The sequence below is a fragment of the Podospora pseudopauciseta genome (assembly GCF_035222475.1).
Source record: "Podospora pseudopauciseta strain CBS 411.78 chromosome 2 map unlocalized CBS411.78m_2, whole genome shotgun sequence".
NCBI classification, from domain to species: Eukaryota; Fungi; Ascomycota; class Sordariomycetes; order Sordariales; family Podosporaceae; genus Podospora; species Podospora pseudopauciseta.
The window spans coordinates 3,313,160-3,332,556 of NW_026946663.1; the positions used below are offsets into that span (position 1 = coordinate 3,313,160).

At 52.3% G+C, this 19,397-nt stretch overlaps 7 protein-coding genes across 7 annotated transcripts; 4 read left to right on the forward strand and 3 right to left on the reverse strand.

Moving 5' to 3' along the window:
- Positions 1-111: 111 nt before the first annotated feature.
- Positions 112-2,185, forward strand: QC763_209110 (uncharacterized protein). Its single transcript, XM_062909957.1, has 3 exons — positions 112-623; positions 680-1,161; positions 1,217-2,185. Exons 1-3 carry the CDS (start codon positions 228-230, stop codon positions 2,049-2,051), a joined length of 1,713 nt encoding a protein of 570 aa, XP_062768813.1. The 5' UTR covers positions 112-227; the 3' UTR covers positions 2,052-2,185.
- Positions 2,186-4,800: 2,615 nt separating this feature from the next.
- On the reverse strand, positions 4,801-5,796 carry QC763_209130 (uncharacterized protein; the record flags this gene model as incomplete). The annotated part of the gene is given in 3 exon segments (XM_062909958.1): positions 4,801-4,847; positions 4,900-5,726; positions 5,735-5,796. Coding segments are annotated over 3 exon segments (936 nt in total).
- Positions 5,797-6,244: 448 nt separating this feature from the next.
- QC763_209140 (uncharacterized protein) lies at positions 6,245-7,576 on the forward strand (the record flags this gene model as incomplete). The annotated part of the gene is made up of 2 exons (XM_062909959.1): positions 6,245-6,277; positions 6,305-7,576. 2 exons carry the CDS (start codon positions 6,245-6,247, stop codon positions 7,574-7,576), a joined length of 1,305 nt encoding a protein of 434 aa, XP_062768815.1.
- A 3,184-nt stretch (positions 7,577-10,760) lies between these two features.
- QC763_209145 (uncharacterized protein) lies at positions 10,761-11,012 on the forward strand (the record flags this gene model as incomplete). The annotated part of the gene is made up of 1 exon (XM_062909960.1): positions 10,761-11,012. One exon carries the CDS (start codon positions 10,761-10,763, stop codon positions 11,010-11,012), a length of 252 nt encoding a protein of 83 aa, XP_062768816.1.
- An 835-nt stretch (positions 11,013-11,847) lies between these two features.
- Positions 11,848-12,777, reverse strand: cwf16 (Pre-mRNA-splicing factor cwf16; the record flags this gene model as incomplete). The annotated part of the gene is made up of 1 exon (XM_062909961.1): positions 11,848-12,777. One exon carries the CDS (start codon positions 12,775-12,777, stop codon positions 11,848-11,850), a length of 930 nt encoding a protein of 309 aa, XP_062768817.1.
- Positions 12,778-13,300: 523 nt separating this feature from the next.
- On the reverse strand, positions 13,301-15,376 carry MET12 (methylenetetrahydrofolate reductase 1; the record flags this gene model as incomplete). Its single annotated transcript, XM_062909962.1, has 1 exon — positions 13,301-15,376. One exon carries the CDS (start codon positions 15,374-15,376, stop codon positions 13,301-13,303), a length of 2,076 nt encoding a protein of 691 aa, XP_062768818.1.
- Positions 15,377-16,903: 1,527 nt separating this feature from the next.
- QC763_209170 (uncharacterized protein) lies at positions 16,904-19,314 on the forward strand. The gene is made up of 3 exons (XM_062909963.1): positions 16,904-17,491; positions 17,589-18,407; positions 18,467-19,314. The coding sequence occupies exons 1-3, from the start codon at positions 17,463-17,465 to the stop codon at positions 18,675-18,677; spliced, it is 1,059 nt and encodes a 352-aa protein (XP_062768819.1). The 5' UTR covers positions 16,904-17,462; the 3' UTR covers positions 18,678-19,314.
- Positions 19,315-19,397: the final 83 nt, after the last annotated feature.

Consider the following 19,397-nt stretch of genomic DNA (forward strand, 5'->3'; position numbering starts at 1 on the left):
GCTGTGCTATGTTTGAGGTAATTTGAAAGCGGGGTCTGACGTTCTCGCGAGCTGGGTTGAGGTGACTGAGCTGGTCATGCATTCAGCTGAAAGGTAAAGGCTTTGATTGGTGCTTGGGGTTGCTGGCAGCCACACGGCAATCTCTCCTTCCACCCCCGCTTCCTAAGTTGCTCAAGCAAGCGCTATTCAACAGAAGGCCTCTAAAAGCAGTGCGAAAGCAATCAACTATGTCAGGCTTCGAAGTTGCTGGAGTGGTACTTGGCGCAATACCGCTGGTCATCGCTTCTTTGGAGCATTATCAAGCTGGCAAGGGCGCTGTCGCCTCCTTCGTCAAGTACGGTGGTTTGCTTGAAAACCTAATCCTCCGCCTAACGATACACCAACATCTCTATCATACAGACATTCTGTTCCTTCTTCAAGCGGCTGGCGTAGTAGAGCTGAACCTGCGAGACGAAGACACAGTTGCAGAGTGCTTTCGACTGCTGAGGGATCCCGAAGTCAACGAAGAGATTGATGACTGGCTAGGTCCGTTGAGTGATCCATTCAAGCAGCTTGTTGGGCAATATGAGTCTTCGCTGAAGGCAATAGTGGGACATATCAAGCATATTCAGCGACTCCCTGATGTGAGTTCAACTGGTACTCTCTATGTAATGTCTGATGCTGATGATTTGCGAACCAGACCCAGAAGGATGACCTTGGCTCGCTCCTTCAAGCGAACCCACCAGATAAAAAGATCACTTTCACGGAAAGAGTCTCGTTCACAATCAAGCGGGGAAAATTGAAAGCACTCTATGAAGAGCTCGATCAAAGCAGGCTCTCCTTGGGGACTATTATTGAGAAACGCAAAGGCCTGCAGGAGTTCTCTTCATATGAGCCGTCTCCACACGCCGGCCGCATTGTGCTGAGGCTTACCCAGATCCGCAATCCGGCATGTTCGCTCTCATACGCCCTTCATAAGAGCTGCTGTTGCAGATGTGTTGGGAGCCACAGGATACTTTTCCGACTTGAAAGTCGAATACCGATTGATCGGCAACATAAAAGAACCAGTCGACTCTTGAAAAATTCCACTACATTCAATCTAGTATTATCTATCGAACCCACCATTTCATCGCGGGCGCTTGTCCATGTATTGTCTCCAGATACAGAGCTGGCAGCAGATGAGTATGATTAAAAAACACTGAAAAGTCCATGCTATATATGGCTAACTGATGGATAGTCATCCAACCGACAGCCGAAGCGTGTCCACAAGATTACCAACAGTCAGATTTGCAATTGCGGAGATCCCAACCCGACCACATTTACAACCCTCCAGGCCAAGCACCTTGGACCTCTGCAAGGCTGTGCGTGATACACATCATAGAAGCCGTATGATTCGACTCCAGCTTACGGCTGATGTTCTGAACATGGATGACGAGGAGGGAGCCGATGAACTAACCACGACTCTATCGCCTTCACCTGCAGAAACCCTGAAGAGGGTACTCGAGCAAGGGCACCTGAACGAAGACACACAACTGACGTATAAACAACGAACAATATTGGCACTCGACATCGCAGCTTCGATTCTCCAGCTTCAACGGACCAACTGGCTCGTCACGCCGTGGGACTGCACCAAAATCAAGCTTCTTGCTGTGGAAAACGCTAATTCTACCACGGGAATGAGTGGCAAGATGTTTGGACCTTTTGTTGAGCAGGAAGTTACCAGATCTGGCCCCCGGACACGAAGTATCAGCAACACACCAGAACCAAAGGATGTTCTCCTCGAGCTCGCCATTCTCCTGCTCGAGATATGGACCCATCGAACACTGGAGATGTGGGCTGAAAAGGCCGACCAAGCAATCATGACCGACACCCCAGATCGCCGGCTGATCGCTCTGATTCGATGGTTAGATGCCACTTCACAACAGCTACCGTCGCAGTACGAAACCGCGGCTAGGCAATGCGTGGCCATGTGTGTGGAGCAAAGATGGGCATGGGATGACATTGAGTTTCAAAAGCGCTTTGGGGAGAATGTGGTCAAGCCGCTGCTTGATACATGTAAGGTGTGGGACTGAATAAGTGAGAATAGCCATGGGCATATCCGTTATAGATGCAACAAAGGTTCTTGGTGTCACCCTAATTAGGTACTTACATGTGTGAACCTCATCATTCTCATCAAGGAAGGATGTCTTTCCATTGTCTATTTCCCCTGTTCGTATAGTACCTAGCTGGAAGTCTTGAGGAGATGCTATGGTCCAGCATGCCCTTGCCTAGACCTACATAATGGCTAGATCAGAACCATTCTATCACATACGAACATACCTGGCAGAAGAATGATTGAACCGGCTTCCGCATAAGTGGGGCTCCAAGTAGGACTGTGTGGCCTAGGTACCTTATATCGAAATGAAGCTTCCCCACGTGCCACCGTGCCTTGTTCTCTGGCTTCTACCGGGATAGGGTGGGGCGAAAGGTGGGTCCTACAATCATTGGCTACAAACGGCGTGTCATGGTTGTGGTAATCTTTGGTGTGGCTGAATAAAGGCGTAACGAAAATAGGGTCGTCTGAGTGTGCTCAACTGGCTAGGTAGAACACAAGGAGATGGCGTAAACCCCTATCGCTCAACAACTGATGATTTCGATGGTGTGAATCACCGCTGACCTGGCCAGCAGGAAAGATAAATATCTCTCTCAACGTACATGCAACTGTGTAGACAACAACCATCATCTACCCATCAATTGCAGCCGCCATTGTCCTTGTACTTGTATCTCCTGTTGCCTGTTTGGCCCTGTTTGTTGTCCCCAGGATTCACCACCTGGGAGTCATTACTCAGAGTCATCCAGTCAGACAGCCTCCGCGACACCAACACAGACCCGAAATGGCTGCTGTGCTACCAAGGACATGGATGGGATGAAGGAGCGCCCAAACCGGAAAGCGGACAGCGAAGTGATGACCAGCCCCTCACAATGCCACAAGCGAGCAAAAATCTAAGACGGCGATAACAGAGCCGACACCGACCACTCCATGATCAACCACTCCGTTACCGACAGCCTCGTCATCGACCGTCCCGTCACCTTTTCTACGCTTCCTCCCGAAGTGCATCGGCTCATCTTTACCCATATCGAATGCATCGATGACGTGTTTCGCCTCGAATGTGCCCTTCACGCTTCACCACTTCACTTTTCCCAGTATTTCCACCCAAGAAGAAGACATTTCTCTGTTCGGCAAGTCGCTGGCTTTGGCTGGCCGCTTTCACGACTTGGACATATCCAAGGATCCCGCTTACGATTACATACGTTCAGAGATGCTGGTCAAACAGGAGACCTACTTTCCCCAAGACCAGCAGTGGATTCTTCGAAACTTGACGACAAAGCAGTTCGTCCGCTCGGAAGCCATTGCCCTGAAGCCAGAATGCATCCACGGACCCGACATCAGTGTCTTGGGCTTCGGTGAGGTCGTCATGTCGCGTATATGCTGGTCGACATCCTCATTCGCTAGTATGAGCGATACGGTCGATATCTCGAGGGGTACATGGGCAGGGCATTGCCTCGACATCACAACGCTCGTGAGACACCGAGACGAGACCAAAGAAGTGGGATGGAGCGATGTGAGCGACGAAGTGGCACGAGAGTTTGCGGTTCTCTGGGAGAAGCGAATACGGAGCCGACTGGCGTGAGACCGTCTGTAACGAGTGGTATCGAGAGTATAGAGGATTTCCTGGCCGGGTGCATTAGTATGGGCGCACGCCGTCGCTGAGAGCGAGTGCACTAAGGGCTAGACTAGTACTTACATGTTCTTGCCTTCTTTTTCTTATTTTTTTTCTTCAAAAGTCTTGGCAACCCCTCCCCCCCCACACCCCCAACAAAGACAGTTTGTTTACTTTTAAACCTACACTACTATTTCTTTCATTTCCATATCAACCAGGCCCGTATTCTCCAGTACGATCACTGCGAGGCACTTCCACTGAAAATAAAGCCAACTGGGCACCCAGAGACTGAACAAAAGGCCTCTGAGATTTCTTCGGATCATGAACTTCTTCGGATCATGAACTTGAAGTTCCCGAGGTTTCCAGACCGCCACAAGTAGGTATTGATGATTTTGCCGAATCAGGATTTTACAACAGTTCCCGGTTCATGTCTATTAACTCCCAGTCAGCAACCTCCTCCGATAACCCGCTGCCGAAACTCCGGCACGGCATCTTCTTAACACATTGATGTCTCGGACACGGCTCGGACCAAAGCTAGCACACCAGAACAAACCGGTCATTGGACCCTTGCCGACCGGACCGAAACAAAAGTCTGCTTCGATCCGGTTTCTGCATCGTGACTGGCGACCAAAAGGGGAAATGGAATGGCATACAGGTTGTCGGATGAGGTTGCTGCCGTAAGGAGGTTCTGAAGATTCCCGACACCGTGGGATGAATATTTGCATTGCATAGACAATGCAATGTGTGTCGTCGATCCGGGGCATTGGGAAATTTGAACTTTGCCATTGTAGATAGATGTTTCCAACTGTTTTGTCCTGGGCAGGCTAACTAACTTCCTGAGAAACCCCGGAGATGATCAAGGAAAGAAATAACTCAACTCCGTCGAGTTGATCACCGAGAAAAAAAGACATGCCCTCACAGCAGTGCTCTTCATCCTCGTCGGATGATGGAATCACGACGGATGGCAAAGGCCATGAAAAGAGACGTAGAAGAAGATAGATACGTCCTGTGGCCCTCTCTGATATCCTGTCTTTCCGAATCAGCCAGACAAAAGCGCCACTCTCGTAAGCACACTCCAGTCTCCCCTTGGGACTTACAAAGAACCACCGCCCTCTACCGTTCAAGCTCGCTGAACAATCGCAACGATGAAGGTACGTTTGCAGCTCACTGTCTATCACTTTCAATCTATACCAGAAACTAACCCTAACTGTTAGCTCACCCTTCTGACCACCATCTCCCTCCTCGCGGCGGTCGGGCTCGCTGCTCCCGTGGCACCCATCTCTCGCCGCTCCCCAGCTGAGTTGGTGCCCAAGTGCGTCAATCGAGACAAACTTTCCTGCTCGTTGCTCGGCCGCATGCTCGCTGCCCGAGGCTTTGAGGTGCCGAAGATGGCGACTAGACATGGGGATGATGAGTATCATGAGGATGACGGGGGCGGTGATGGAAGCGATGGTGATGGAGGTGATGGTGATGGAGACGATGGTGATGGGGATGGAGGAAATAGTGGCAGTGACGGCGACAACGGCGGTGAGAACGGGGATGACGGCGATAACAATGGCGGTGACGGCGGTGAAGATGGCGACAATGGCGCCAATGACGGCGACAATGATGGTGGTGACGATGGCGGCGATGGCGATGGCGATAATTCTGGATGCTCTGGTGGAACTGTGGTCGTCTGTGTCGATGCTGAGGTTACGGAAACCGTTGATGTCAATGCCGAAGTGGTTGTCGATGTCTCGGAAACACAAGGCACCGGCGAAGGTGATGGTGATGGAGAGGCAACAACAGAAACCCCATGCACAGACGACACCGGCGCCATAATGCCATGTGTTCAAATTGACGTTCCCGGCGTTGTCACGGCTGATGTCAACACCATAGTCCTTCCCTCGGGAACCACAGAAGGGGATGACGCGGCGGCAGGAGAAGCCGAGTTGCGCGAAGTCGACGGCCTGATAGTTGTGTGCGCTGAAGTTGACCTTCTCGGTATTGATGTCGGTGCCACTGTCGTTGTCCTTCCTTCGGAAACCACAGAAAGAGATGTTGGGGCTATTGACGCTCTTGGCCTTGTCATGGTCGATGTAAGCGTCGTCTGAATGAAGTGTGGGTGGGGGTACATTGTGGGAAACGCTAATAAGCCGTCGGAATCGGTCTTGTGCCTTTCTTACCGGCTGCTCTTGTTGATGAAAGGATTCTGGGTGAAAAACAAAGCATCTGTTTGGCTAAAGGATGATTTGTTGCTTGCTGGCTTTCTGTAGTCTTGTTTTCGGGGGGTCGGACCTAAGTTGAATCCCACGCCATGTAGTTATTTCGTCGCATGGGCTTTTAAGTAATTTTAATGATATAATTCGAGTCGATTATAATCGATAGAGTTGATTTTTGGGCGGTATAATCTGTTGGAGCTGTGTTGCAATTTGTCAACTGTTAGAGGCCCTCCCTTTGTTTGTCAAGCCATGGGCTCGAGGCACTTGGCTTCATTTCTTGAATTTTGCCAGCCTACATGTAATATCACACCAGCGAGTATGATTAGCACAGATTTAAATGCACAGTTTCTAGTTCATTTTCTAATGCTCATATCATCGGTTCGGAAGTTTTATCTAGTAAGACCTCTGCCACTTGTCTGACAGCTCTCGGCAGCTGTCATCAGCCAACTGCCTAAACACCCCTCAACACCACATGGCCCCTCCCCGCCACCACCACCAGAGATCACAGGTCAACGATACACGCGGAAAGGTTCACAAACATACCTGGTCACTCTCCTGGTTTCATTACATCGCTTCTCATCTCACTCAGCTTCCTCCCAGCAATCTAATTGCCTTCAAAATGGCACCGATACCCCCACCACACCTCCCTCGTGTCATCACTTACTATCAAACTCACCACACGCCATCCGGCGACCCCATTTCCGTCCTCCCTTTGCTTCAACACTCCCCAGTCCATCTCACTCACCTCATCCTCGCCGCGATTCACATCAACGAGGACCCCAACGCCCTCACCCTAAACGACCACCCCCCTCCCACCCCCGCTTCCAAACCCTATGGGCCGAACTCCGCATCCTCCAAGCCTCCGGCATCAAAGTCCTAGGCATGCTAGGCGGAGCAGCCAAAGGCTCCTTCACCCGCCTCGACTACCCCTCCTCCACCCCCGACTTTGAAAAATACTACGCCCCTCTAGCCGCCCTCATCAAGGAGCAATCCCTTGACGGCCTAGACCTAGACGTAGAAGAGGAAATGACCCTAGGCGGTATCATCCACCTCATCGATCGTCTCCGCTCCGACTTCGGCCCAGGCTTTATCATCACTCTCGCCCCCGTAGCAGCAGCATTGCTAAACCATCAACACAACCTCAGCGGGTTCGACTACGAAGCGTTGGAGGTCATGAGGGGCAGGGAGATAAGCTGGTACAACACGCAGTTCTACTGCGGGTGGGGTGACTGCTCCAACCCGGTCATGTACGAGATGCTGCTCGTCAAGGGGTGGGACCCGGAGAAGATTGTGGTTGGGCTGGTGACCAACCCGGAAAACGGGGGTGGGTTCGTCCCCTTTGAGGTGTTGGGAAACGTGATACCTCTGCTGGCGGGGCGGCACCCGAGGTTTGGTGGGGTCATGGGGTGGGAGTACTTCAACAGTTTGCCGGGCGGCAGGGAGAGGCCTTGGGAGTGGGCGGAGCTGATGGGGGGTTACCTGAGGGGTAGGAGGAGCGTGGACGATCAGGGCCTGAAGCAGGCCGAGGAGGATGTCAAGCGACTGAGAGAGAAGGCGGAGCAGGAGCGGAAACGAGGAGCGGCGGCGGATTCGGATGGTGAGGACGGGAACGAGGTTCAGGTTCCGGTGCCGAAAGATTTCGAGTATCACTCGGATGGGCTATTGGAGGACGAGGATTCATCACAGCTACCATGAATCCTTGGTCCCGACACAAGATATCCTGTCTAGGCGGGACAAAATCAGACCACTTTTACCCAGATGTGTGCACTCGCAGACAAGCTTAACAGTGCCAAGCAGCATCATCGGCACCAGCCAAGGCAAAGGGGGAAGGAATCTGGAAAACAGGGTCCAAGGTCTTTCAGCCAATTGCAGGTCACGGCCAGCTGTCCTGTCCCCTTCTTGCTGGGGCTTGGAATTTTGAATTGTGCGCATTCCAGTGCACGGGTAGGCTGACAAGACGTGTCAAGTTTAGGGAAGGCCTCTCTGGGAATGATGGAACAATTATATGTGGATTTAGCTCAAGATCCCAAGAAAGGCTGCAGCATTTCAGGATCGAGGCCGCTAAACTATCCACTACTGTGGGCTCACATGAAAGGAACAGACAGACGGGACGGTCAACAAAGCCGTCGACCACGAACACACTATTTTCGAGTCACATCCGTTCTGACAATCTAAAGCCTTTACAAAATAAACTCGGCCCTCCATGTGTCGCGGCGCTGAACTTGATGTAATGTGCGGTGTGGGACAATAGCTGCGGATGATGCCGGTGGCTGGGCGGGACTGATGATGACGGGATATGTCGTATTTCTTTTGGACATACGTCAACCGTCTGAATGGCGCTGCGCGAGGAGGTCGCGGAGGCTCAACCGTCGCTGTGCCGTAAACGCCACGTACGGGTGCGATGTGATGTAATCTAGGGGTCCAGCTGTTGTTGAACAAAGACGTTTTGTTTGTGACGTTCGAGAGACTGATAGAAAAAAAAGCGGAAGACACCGTTGGATGGTAGTTGGATGGTGGATGGGCCTATGACTCCATTCCATGAGTCGTCGCCGCCGGGAGATCAAAAAGAGAGGCTGATGTCAAAGCCGGAGCTCTGATGTCAGTTAGTCAGGGCATCGCTGACGATGGTTACAACCGCTGCCAAAACACTCGGTGAAATTGGCGCGTGTTAGACCGAGCGACTGCAAAATGAACACTTTTGGTTTCTTTCAGCGAAATGGAAATGATTGTCGTGGCGACTGGTCTGGACCTTTTTTCTGACGGCAGTTTTGGAGCAATTAGATCAGGAACCGTCACGGCTAACAAAGATGTTGACGAGGTCGGAGGACCCTTGGGGTTGATTTGTGGGGAAAAATCGTCAAGCTCTTGCCTGTTTGGTGACTGACAGGGGTGGGAGCTGTGATGTCATCGGCACGATTTGCAGGGGTCTGACGCCTTGCATGCATGCACGAGTGGCGCCAGAATCCGATGTCTCTTTTCCAGCGGATTGTTTTTGCCCTGTGTGCTTGTGAAGTCATCGTCAGGGCCAGCGCCGCTTTCTTTCTTCTCTCAAACACAACACGCGAAGCAACACTGCTATGTGTTCCTCCCGCCACATCATCACATCATAGGCCTTTGCCTCCTGTCACCGCCTGTTGTGCGCCAATTTACCCATCCCTAGCTCACGCATGCCAAGCCGCTTTTGCAATGACCTCCGTCCGGCGTGCCAGCGTAAGATTTCGCGCTTGGCAATTAGGACCCCCTGTGGTCTCGCCTTGACTAATTGAATGGGAATTTCAACGTGCCGTCTCTAGACTGGACTTTGAATGGCCTCAGTGGGATGGGCAAACATGAGAATGCCATGTTTTGCTCCCCCCGTGCTGCCACTGTGCCAACTTTTCCCCTGTCCAAGCGTCGTTTTCCTCGGCCATTGGCTCACCATACCCCCTTACCCCCTCTTGCTGCATGCAGGGCAGAGACATATCAGGTATCTTGGCTTCAATAGCAGTGGAAAAGATATTGCTCACATGAGTACATCAACAACTTCTCCTAACGTTGGCCGAGTACAGATACCTCTCGCGAGATGAGGTTAGGGAATAGCTATCGGCACTCTGCATGAGCCTTGCAGACCGGAACAACAAGCATTCATGGTTCTGGGGCCCGCTTTTGTCTTGTCCAACCACTGACATCATTTCAAACCGTCATCCTTTTTGTTGCGGAGGGTGGGTGAGACTGCTGATCCCATCTCTCGCTTGCCTTGGCCACCAACGCAGATATCCTCGTCATGTACCCAGGACTCTCTCTTCGTCAGTGCTGTCTCTCTGGCACCACTGAAACGCCGTCTCCCACGGCTTTAGTCGTCACATCTCGCCTCCGTTATCTCACCCCCCAACTCTATGATCAGCAGGGTCTTGCCTTTCCTGGCTCCCGCTGTCTTCCCCCATCCACCCAACTTCTTCCGTTTTCCGTCATTCATCCTCTCACTGCGTAGTTGCCGCCGCGCTTCACTAACAGGCTGGGGACACCAAGTCGATGCTGTGGCACTGATCTAAGACAGGTCGGCCAGCCGCGCCGAGCAATTGTTCTGTGGTAACACACGGCCGGCCAAAGTTTACGTCGAGTGAATCCGGCGTAAACGGGAAGACATGTTCAGTCCCTGAGTGATGGGTTCAAACGGTCATAAGCTACGCCATAACTGGCAGCCGTCCTACGTCTGTCATGGTCACCCCATGTTCAAACGGCGCTCATCACCGCTGATCGGTCATAGGTTTGGGGGTAAGCTTGCATCTGAGGGTAGCAGCACTATCCTCTTCCACCTATGAGGTGGTGAGAGAGACGGGCCCCCTTCTTGTCGTGCCTTTGTGAGATTGGTTCCGGCGGGTGGTGGTGTGCGAGGATCATGGTGACGATGGGTGTGAGACCTCTCTTGTCCCGACTGCTCTCTCTGAGGGTCCCTGCCCGTCCCCTGCGTGGACTCCTTCTGCTTGTCAATCTGCCTTTCGAACTTTCCCCCCTCCCCGTCCCCACACCACTCGTACCCCTTCCCACACAAAAAGTGCCATTGATTACCACCCGGCCCCACCAAATCTCGCCTTAATCAGATACACTCCAAGCACCTACAAGCCAAGCTCTCCGTTATAAAGCCTGGCGACCCCTCCCCTCCGTTTCCTTGTTTTCTTTCCGCATCTTAGTCACAGACTAATAAACACAATCAACTCTTGGCTGCTGAAGCTTGACAAACAATAACCGCAAACTTCTTCTCTTTGTCGGCGTTTTCCTTTGAGTAGCTCTCCTACAGTCTCTCATCTCTTGCAAAAAGTTTCAACGTGAGCGGCACTATCATCACCATCATCAGCTCTCCAAAGAAATCATCACCACCCACAAAGACATAACCTGCACCATGCCCACCACCCAAAACGCCTCTTACTCCGTCGGCCTCGCCATGTCCCCCCCACCACCCAGCGACCTCGGCAGCTACGCTCGCTCCATGCACCAACACACCAAGCGCCAGATGGACTCCATCTCCCAGGCCTCCACCTCCCCCGAGAGGCGCTCCCCAAGCCAGAACAACGACCGCTCCTCGGGCACAAACAGCATGCCCAACGGCGTATCGAACCAGAGGAGAAACCCAGGCGATTACAACTACCAGTAAATCAGTTGTGACGCATCATTGCCGTGAGGGAGAGAGAAATAAGCGTGAAAATCTCTTCATTTCTTCGTTTTCTATCGGGCTGGGAAGAGAAGAGGAAAAAGCGTAACAACCATTCCTCAGCATCGGGTTTCTTTTCTTCTTCTGGGCCGGGGAAAACATGACGCTGGTTGTTACACATGACACATATATCTACTAGGATGTGTGTGGTTTCGGAATGGATATGATATGGGGCGTACACGAGTTGGGGGGAAAAAGGTTTTCGGTTGTCTTCTCCCTTCTCTTCTCGAATACTTGCATATCTGGGTCTTTTTTTTTTTTTGGGGAGAGCCGTCCTTTTTTTGCTCTCACCTCTCGTTTTTGTTGCGAGCATGGCGTTTAATGGACTGGGAATATCGGTGGGGATTAAGCAATGATTTTCCCTGGAGTTGTCGGTTTGCGAATACGCTCTCGATAGATGATTTTCTTTCTCTGTTCTGAGCATGAATTGATGATGGAGGTGGGCTGGTACATCAAAGTATAGTACGCATAAGCAATCAATGTGTTAATTCTCGGTCAATTCTTTGGCTGGGATAATCTCGACTCACTTTGTTCGTTTTTTAATGTGAATTTCAGTGTGAATCAATTATTAGTGTAACGGATGTGCTGATTCTGTAGCCGGTTTTCCTAGCCAACTTTGTAAGCACACCGTGAGCTCTATGTAACCTGTTTCCCTGGGTGGTACCATTCTCTTATCTCACTTCCGCTCGTCATGTTAAAGTGTGCTGTGTGCCGGTAAAACAATTATTCCTCTCATTACCCCATCGGTTGATTTGGCAGGTGCCGCTCATATGCAACTTCAAGCCACCTTCTTCTTCTTGATCCCTAATAGCGCGGCGTGATCCTTTTTCCTCTTAACCACCCTCTTAAAACTAGGCGGTGGCATATCCGTCGTATCGGTCCCCGCTGTCGTCGCAGCTGCCGTCGTCGCAGGTTTAACCCCCTCACTCAACGACAAGCTTGGCCCCCCATTACTCCCATCCACCCCCTTCTCCTCCTCTTCCGGCTCCTCCACAATCTCCTCCAACATCTCCTGCCTCCTCGCAAACTGAAACGCCCTCCTCGCCGCCTCAGCATCCTCCTCCTCCTGCCTCCTCCTCTCTTTTTCCTCCTCCGTCTCCTTACTCACCAACCCCTCCAACAAATCCACCCCCTCACTCTTCGCTTTCTCCAACCTCGCATTCCGACTCCTAATCTCATCCAACGCGTCCGCCACCGCCATCTCCCTCTTCGCATCCTCCGTTTTCTGCTCCAACTCAACCATAGCATTCTTCTCCTCCTCCCCCGCCGCCTCCGCCATTTCCCGTTCCAACCGATCCAACCTCTGCTCATCCGTCTCATCTTCCCCATCCCCATTGTCCCCATCATCCAACCCCCTCTTCCACGGATCCGTGTTCCTCTTGGCCCCCTGCTCAACAGTATAATCCTGATTCTTGGGATCAGTCTTGAACACAATCTCCGCCGAGCACCTCGTGCACCGAATGTAAAACCGGTAAATCTGTATAGACAAGTATTTTTCGTCTGGTCGGGTTTCTTTGCGCGCGTTGAATTTGCGGCCGCGATACATGTACTCCCCGCAGGCGGTGCAGCGCATGCTGAACGGGGCCATAAGGCGCACGACTTGGACCTTGGGAGTGTTGGCCGCGGATTTGGGCTTGCGGGTTCGCCCTACGAGGGAGGGATCAAAGTCGGGGGGGTAGTATTTGGAGAGGACTTTGCGTTCAGACATTGCGGCGGCGGTGGTGGTGGTTTAATCAGGGGTGGCTTGTCGGGTTGTGAGTGGTTTTCGGCGAGAGGATGTGAAGAAGGATTTCGAAGTCGAATAGTGGTGCGACGCGTAAGAAGTCGAAAATTCGGGATGCGACTGCTGGGTTGGGAAAGTATAGAGTTGTCGGCTGCGGTCGGTTGTGGTTGGATGTGCGATTAAGGTGCTGGTGCCACATTGAGGCTGAAAAAGGGGCGCCACTCTCGCTCGGAGTGCAGGGATCCCGGCAACAAGGGTCGGGTGATATGGGTTAGGGTTGACAAAGCACTTCGCTCACAAACATTACATGGATCATGGTAAGCAATCGGCTGAGGAACCTCAGGGTTCAACTTCACGCTATATATCGTCATCCCCGTTCTGATTGCTTCTCAGTCTCACATTCGCCTTCAGATATCTCTCTGTACCCAATACGCGCATTTGGTTGCATGGCCTTCATCTCATCATCAACCATCCCATTTCATTCCTCCACCTCCCAATTCCACGCCATCTAGTTCAGCAGCACCTTCCAAATGGCATCGCTATCGATGAAGTCATGGTGAATAATGTTTACCAACCATGAATCACCCCTAATCTTTTCAAGCAGCTTTTCACTCTCCGACCCTTTCCCATAAATCTTGGCCCATTCTCCCCAGATCCCAAACGCCTCCTCGCTCCAGGCCCGGAAACTGACTTCTTCAATAATTGTGGGCGTGACAATCTCCTTGCCGGGGAAAACACCCCACGTCACGGCATTGGTGCTGGCCTCCTTCTCCCCCTCTGCCTCCAACGAGCCAGCGGCATCCGAGCTGACAAAGTCACCGGCGGCGTTGATGGCATAGAAACATACATCGTCCTTCAAGTCTGGGTGCCTAAGTTTTTGTTCGAGCACCTTCCAGTCCGCCGACGGAATGAAGAACTCGACAAACGCCTTTTGAAAGACGAACCCGTTTGCCGGTCCCCATCCAAAGGTGGGATCACTGGACCGAAGGCCGTTAACCGCCGGCTGCGAGGCCAACGACCACCAGCCCTTGGAGTTGAGCTTGATGAGCTGGTCGCGAATCTTGTCGGTTTCCGGGCTGAATCCTTCTTCGCTCCACGGAATGGTTGTGAGCTCGCCCTTGAGGTGGCGGATAAAGACGTTGTTGATGTCCTCGGTGGTCCTTGGAGTGCCCCAGATCCGAAGCGCCTGGGCCACCGTAACGTGCAGGCTTACACCGTAGCCGTCGATTTGACCGTAGGCGGGAGACCGAGCATCGCCCCATCTGCCGTTGGGGAAGTCATCCCACGTGGCTTCACGGCCTAGTACGCCTTCGCCCTCTGAAATAGCCAGTGTGTTAGCGCGGGAATTGATGGGTTCTGCCGGAATGCTAGCCTCCTGTGCTGTCGCTTCCCAGTCGGGATAGGATGTGGATCGACCCTGGACAATAACCCGATCCCTGGGATCAGAGCCAATCGAGCCCTTTCGTCTTCCATCATCGGGGACGGATCCGTTGATGCGAAGAAGTCGAATGTCCGGTAGAGGGTTATGTCTCACAGCGGACTGAAGCTCTTCCTCCTCTGGAGTTTCGGGAGGGATCAACCCTGTTCTTTCGATAATGAACGATACGGCCTTTTCCAGGTTGAGCGTGTAAAAGTGAAAGCCCTTGGGACCCTCGGCCGTCCTGCCCTTGATCTCCTTGATCTGCTCCACCAGTTCGCTGACAATATCCACCCCCACCTCCTTGACTCTTTCATCGTCACCCCTGACGGCCTCCAGACGGTCCATGAGTGCATCGGGTATCTTGGCGTGGCTGAGCTTTGTCGTCCTTTTGATCATTTGATAACTCTGGATAGGCATAAGACCAGGGATAATCACGATATCCTTGAATGCACCGCTTGGATGCTCCCGAAGAGTCTTCTCGAAATGATCGTACGCTGCAATGTCGAAAAACAACTGTGTCATGAGAAAATCGGCTCCGGCCTGCACCTTCTCGACGAGATAAGGAAGGTCATGCTCCAGGCTCTGACCGAGGGGATGGCTTTCATCGGCATGGCCTTCCGGATAGGCGGCAACACCAATGCAGAAGTAATCGCCGTGAGTCTTGCGGATATAACGAACGAGGTCGACGGCCCAATGGAACTCTTCCTCTTCGTCATCGTCGGTCTGTGGCTCGTTGCTATCACGGTACTCGGCTCTTCTTGGCGGGTCGCCCCTGAGGGCGAGAATATTGCGAATACCCAAAGCCTTTGCGTCCTCCAATGTCTTATCTATCAGCTTCCGGCTCATGTTGGTGCAGGTAAGATGCAGACATGTTGTCAGGCCCAGCTCCCGCTGGCAGATCTCGGCGAGCTCGAGGGACTTGGTTGCTGTAGAACCGCCGGCGCCCCAGGTAACGTTGACAAAGAGTGGTCGCAGGGCCCTCGCCATACGATCGAGCCGGTCACGGAGGTTGGAGAAACCCATGGCCGTCTTGGGCGGGAAGAATTCGAGGGAGCAGTAGTTCGTCTCGGCGGGCAAAGCCGCAATCTTGTCTGTGATTTTGTCCATGGCGTGGTTCTTGCCAGCCTCTACAGGCAATTCCAAACTGGGAAGAAATTCACCCATTGGGGTTGAAAGGGGAGATGGATGGCGGGCAGCTGTGTGCTCTGACAATAATAAGGAGGGGCGGGAGCTCCTGGGTGGCTTCGGCGGATGCTCGGAGAAGGAGAACCGCTACACAAAAGCTTGGATGAAAGTGGCTGCTCGGTGCGCTGGAGGGCTCGATCCCTGCTGGGAATGCTAGGAATGTATTCGAGAAGCGGACGGTTCCTGACTCGATGTTTGTTGGCCCAGCTACTCGACTACGAGCTCCTTTTCAATGTTGCTTCTAGCAAGAATTTCCCGTGGTCAAGGTGCACTGTTTCATTCCAGCGGCGACTAGTCAACCCCACCTTTTACGTAGGTGACGTGGGGTACAAGCAAACCTCCTTCCCGCGATCGCAACGCCTGTCAGAATGTGGGGTTTCTATCACTCTGGGCGCCTCGGTGAGACAGCCAACCACATCGGCAGTTAGTTTAGGTGCGAGGAGGCATAGTGATTGGTGAAGGTCTGTCATGTGGTCGTGTACCCGGATCTGAATTACACGTCCCCCACTTCCAATTATCGATCGGATGAGAACGTGCTCTAATATTTACCATTGAGAATCCCCAGGAGGACCCAGGAGGACTGTATTGAAGCTGACTATGGGATATATACGTGGGGGGGCCTAGGGAGAACATGGCATTGCGGCTTTACCCGCTAATTGTCTGACATGTGCTTCGATGCCGAGTCTTGGTTGAGACATTGTACGTGTCAAGTTGAGTTCTTTGCAAACCTATACCTGTATCAGCAATAAAAGCGTTAGCTCAACAGCCTGGCAGAGCCTGCGGGATGACAGCATGTGGTGTTCAGATATTCAGGAATTGCCATGGTATCGTCACCCTAAACACACGGCATTGCTGAACCTCTATCTACGATGTAAATAGAGGCTCGACCGTTGTTGAGTAGGTTTACCGGATTGTTTAATTGTCATCAGGATTAAAAAAAGACAGAGAAGCCAGACACGTAGGGCAATCGACGTACCAATTGAAAGTCGAGAGCGAGCGTGTAACAAATATATATATATATGAGAGATCCAAGGTTATCAAATCTGGTCTACGTGGCAGCAAGTAAAAAGACAAGTGAGAAAGAGAATGTCTAGTGCTTCAGGTCATCACCGCATCATGGAACCGCGCAATTAAGGGGCACTCGTGACGATGGTTTTAAACAAGGGCTTCGTAGAGTTAATCTCGACTCGGCAACTGAGATCGCCAACAGCATGGAGTGCGTGGTGATGTTGGTGATGTATTCACAGTTGATGGTCTTTGTGGAAGAGAAGAAAAGAGAATGTTAAAATTGGGGGCGCGAAATTTTTCTTTGTACGAGACTCGACCGGCGAGGTTCTGGTGGGGTTCTTTGTGCCGGCTGTCACCGCCCGTAACGTTCTGGTGGTCGGCCTGGTTTTGGTGCTCCCGGCACGGTGGAAGTGGTGGTGGGCTGCTTTTGCCGGCCAGTCATGTTTTTTTGGCACTAAAATGTGGTGGAGACGTCGCGAAGACCCGCCACAGTGCACTGCCTGTTGCTTTGGGGGCTCTCTCAAGATTTGTTCTTTTCCACCATTGTTCGAGAACTGAGAAAACGGCTTCTGACATCCCACCACGCTTCCCTGATGCTCTAAAACCCTGCCGCCCAACCTTCAACCTTCACGCATACCTTAATAATAGGATATTCTCGTGAGAACATCGCCCAGACATCCATCCCGCCACTGACGCCAACTGCCACCCACCACCAAACCGCACCACCACCTCCAAAGGTCCTCGAGACGAAACAGCCGCCCGCCGTGTTAATCCTCCTCAACCCACACCTGACATCACCCACCTCCCTTTCCGCTCGCCTTCCCGTTCGAATAATACACCACTGTGAGCGTCACTGCGATTTAATCTGAGCACTTGCACTGCACCAATTTGTGCTCTCGGGGCTTCCAATAGTTGCCCTTCGTGTCTGTTGCACCACAGGCCGAACTACACCAGAGGTTGCTGTCGATCATTGAAGGGCGTGGCTGGTGCTTGCTCGCAAGCTGTAGACACTCTTTAGACACCCCCTTTCCCCCTAGTACCGGTTTCCATCTTCTCCATGGAGAACATATGGAGTCGCCGCCCCGGGTGAGTATCTTTTTTTTTTCTTCCATCGTCTTCACTTTGTCCAAGCTGTTCGGCGGGGTCAACCGGAGCTGTCGTGCTAACGTTTTTGGATCACAAGTTCGAGCAAGCTCTCCCTCTCTACTTCCGGCTCCGGTCAGGGCGACAGCCCCTCTGGACGCAACAACTCTTTCAGGCGAATCGGCGGTGATAGCTCTTCGCTCCAGAAAACCAACCCCTTCAGTTCCATAACCACGCCAGGAGGCGGCTTGGCGTCACCTACAGGCGGCGCATCGAATGCCTTCGGCCTAGGATCTGGCGCCTTTGCCTCTTTTGGCTCGGCGAAGACCCCTAAGGCGACTGGAAATCCTTTCGAGTCGTCTTTGGGCGCTGCTGTCAAGACACCCGGTGCGGAGAAATCTGCAAAGGAGGGTGGCTTGGCTGGCAAGTCTGTCGGCCGGGTGGCATCCAACGCCTCCCTGCTTGACTCTGCCAGGACGTCAAGAGCGTCAGTCCACCGGCTGCGTGACAGCTGGGTGTTCTGGTTTCGCCCGCCCATCTCCAAGGCGAACGGGTTTATCGAGTATGAGAACACTCTGCACCCAATCGCCTCGGTTGATACAGCCGAGAACTTCTTCGGCGTGTACGGGCACTTGAAGCGGCCGTCAACGCTGCCGCTGGTATCGGACTACCACCTCTTCAAGAAGGGAATCCGGCCAATATGGGAGGACCAGGAGAACAAAGCGGGTGGCAAGTGGGTGGTGCGCCTCAAGAAGGGCGTTGCGGACCGCTATTGGGAGGACCTGCTGTTTGCCATTATTGGCGACCAGTTCGGCGAGGCCAGTGAGGAGGTTTGCGGTATTGTGGTGAGCATCCGTAACGGGGAGGACATCCTCAGCATCTGGACTCGTTCGAGTGGACAGCGGGTCCTGAAGCTCCGGTAAGTTTATATTTCTTGACAAGCTACACTGTTGCATCCTACTTATTCTGTCGTCACAGCGAAACTATGCGCCGAGTCCTGTCGATGCCAAATGACACCAAAATCGAGTTCAAGAGCCACGACACCAGCATCCAGCAGCGCACTGCTATTGAAGAGTCCCGGCGGGAGAAGGCGGCGAACAATCACCACGGTGACAAGCGCAACAACAAGCAGCAACATTATCAGCAGCAGCTGCAGCAGTCGAATGACGAACAGCAGAAGAACTTATAAGTACAGCCCTTTTGCAACCTTATGTAGCGAAGCGAGCGCGGCCTCGGGTCCCATCCTAGCGTATTATGATGGCCTACCGAAGAGAAATCCCAAAAGAATTCCGTCCGTGGACAAAAAAGATTTTCAGGCGTTGTTGTGTGTGTGTTTTCTCTTTCTCTCTTTACCATCTCTATGTCCTGTGTGTAACAACATCATTTCCGGTTTTGTCTTTTTCATCGAGCAAGCATTGTTTTTTGACAGTCACTTTTCTCAACTCGCCGTTTTCTCCTTCTGTTTGGACTTGTAGCAGTAGCAGGCAGGGATGATTGGTGTGGGCGGTGTAAGCTGTGATTTTTCACCTGGTGTGTGGGAGGAAACGGTCAGGGCGACAAAGGGAGAGCGGGTGGGTGGTGAATGCTGTGGGTTCAATGGTTGAAATGCGCGAAATGACTTTTGGGATATTTGGGAAGGGGGCGGGGGAAATTGTCGGGGAATGAATGGGCTGGGTTCATCATGCTTCGAGGGATCAAGGCGTGCAGCGCGTGATTAGCGATTTTGCAAAAGCAGGAAAAGAAATATTTTGAAGTATGGGCTTCGTCATGTATGTTGCTGCTAGTGTTATTGCTGACAGGAAATATATGCTGTTGTCTTATCAGTAGGTGTCGGGTACGTCAACCGCCGATGATAACCGTCAGGTACTAGTTCTCATCCACATGTTAAAGTGTTTGGGAGTTGAATTTC

Bases quoted from the DNA above. Each gene is read 5' to 3' on its own strand.
- QC763_209110 (XM_062909957.1), top strand. From the start codon at position 228: ATGTCAGGCTTCGAAGTTGCTGGAGTGGTACTTGGCGCAATACCGCTG. The intron at 624-679 runs GTGAGTTCAACT...TTTGCGAACCAG, and splicing joins ATATTCAGCGACTCCCTGAT to ACCCAGAAGGATGACCTTGG. The intron at 1,162-1,216 runs GTATGATTAAAA...ACTGATGGATAG, and splicing joins ACAGAGCTGGCAGCAGATGA to TCATCCAACCGACAGCCGAA.
- QC763_209170 (XM_062909963.1), top strand. From the start codon at position 17,463: ATGGAGAACATATGGAGTCGCCGCCCCGG. The intron at 17,492-17,588 runs GTGAGTATCTTT...TTGGATCACAAG, and splicing joins ATATGGAGTCGCCGCCCCGG to TTCGAGCAAGCTCTCCCTCT. The intron at 18,408-18,466 runs GTAAGTTTATAT...CTGTCGTCACAG, and splicing joins CAGCGGGTCCTGAAGCTCCG to CGAAACTATGCGCCGAGTCC.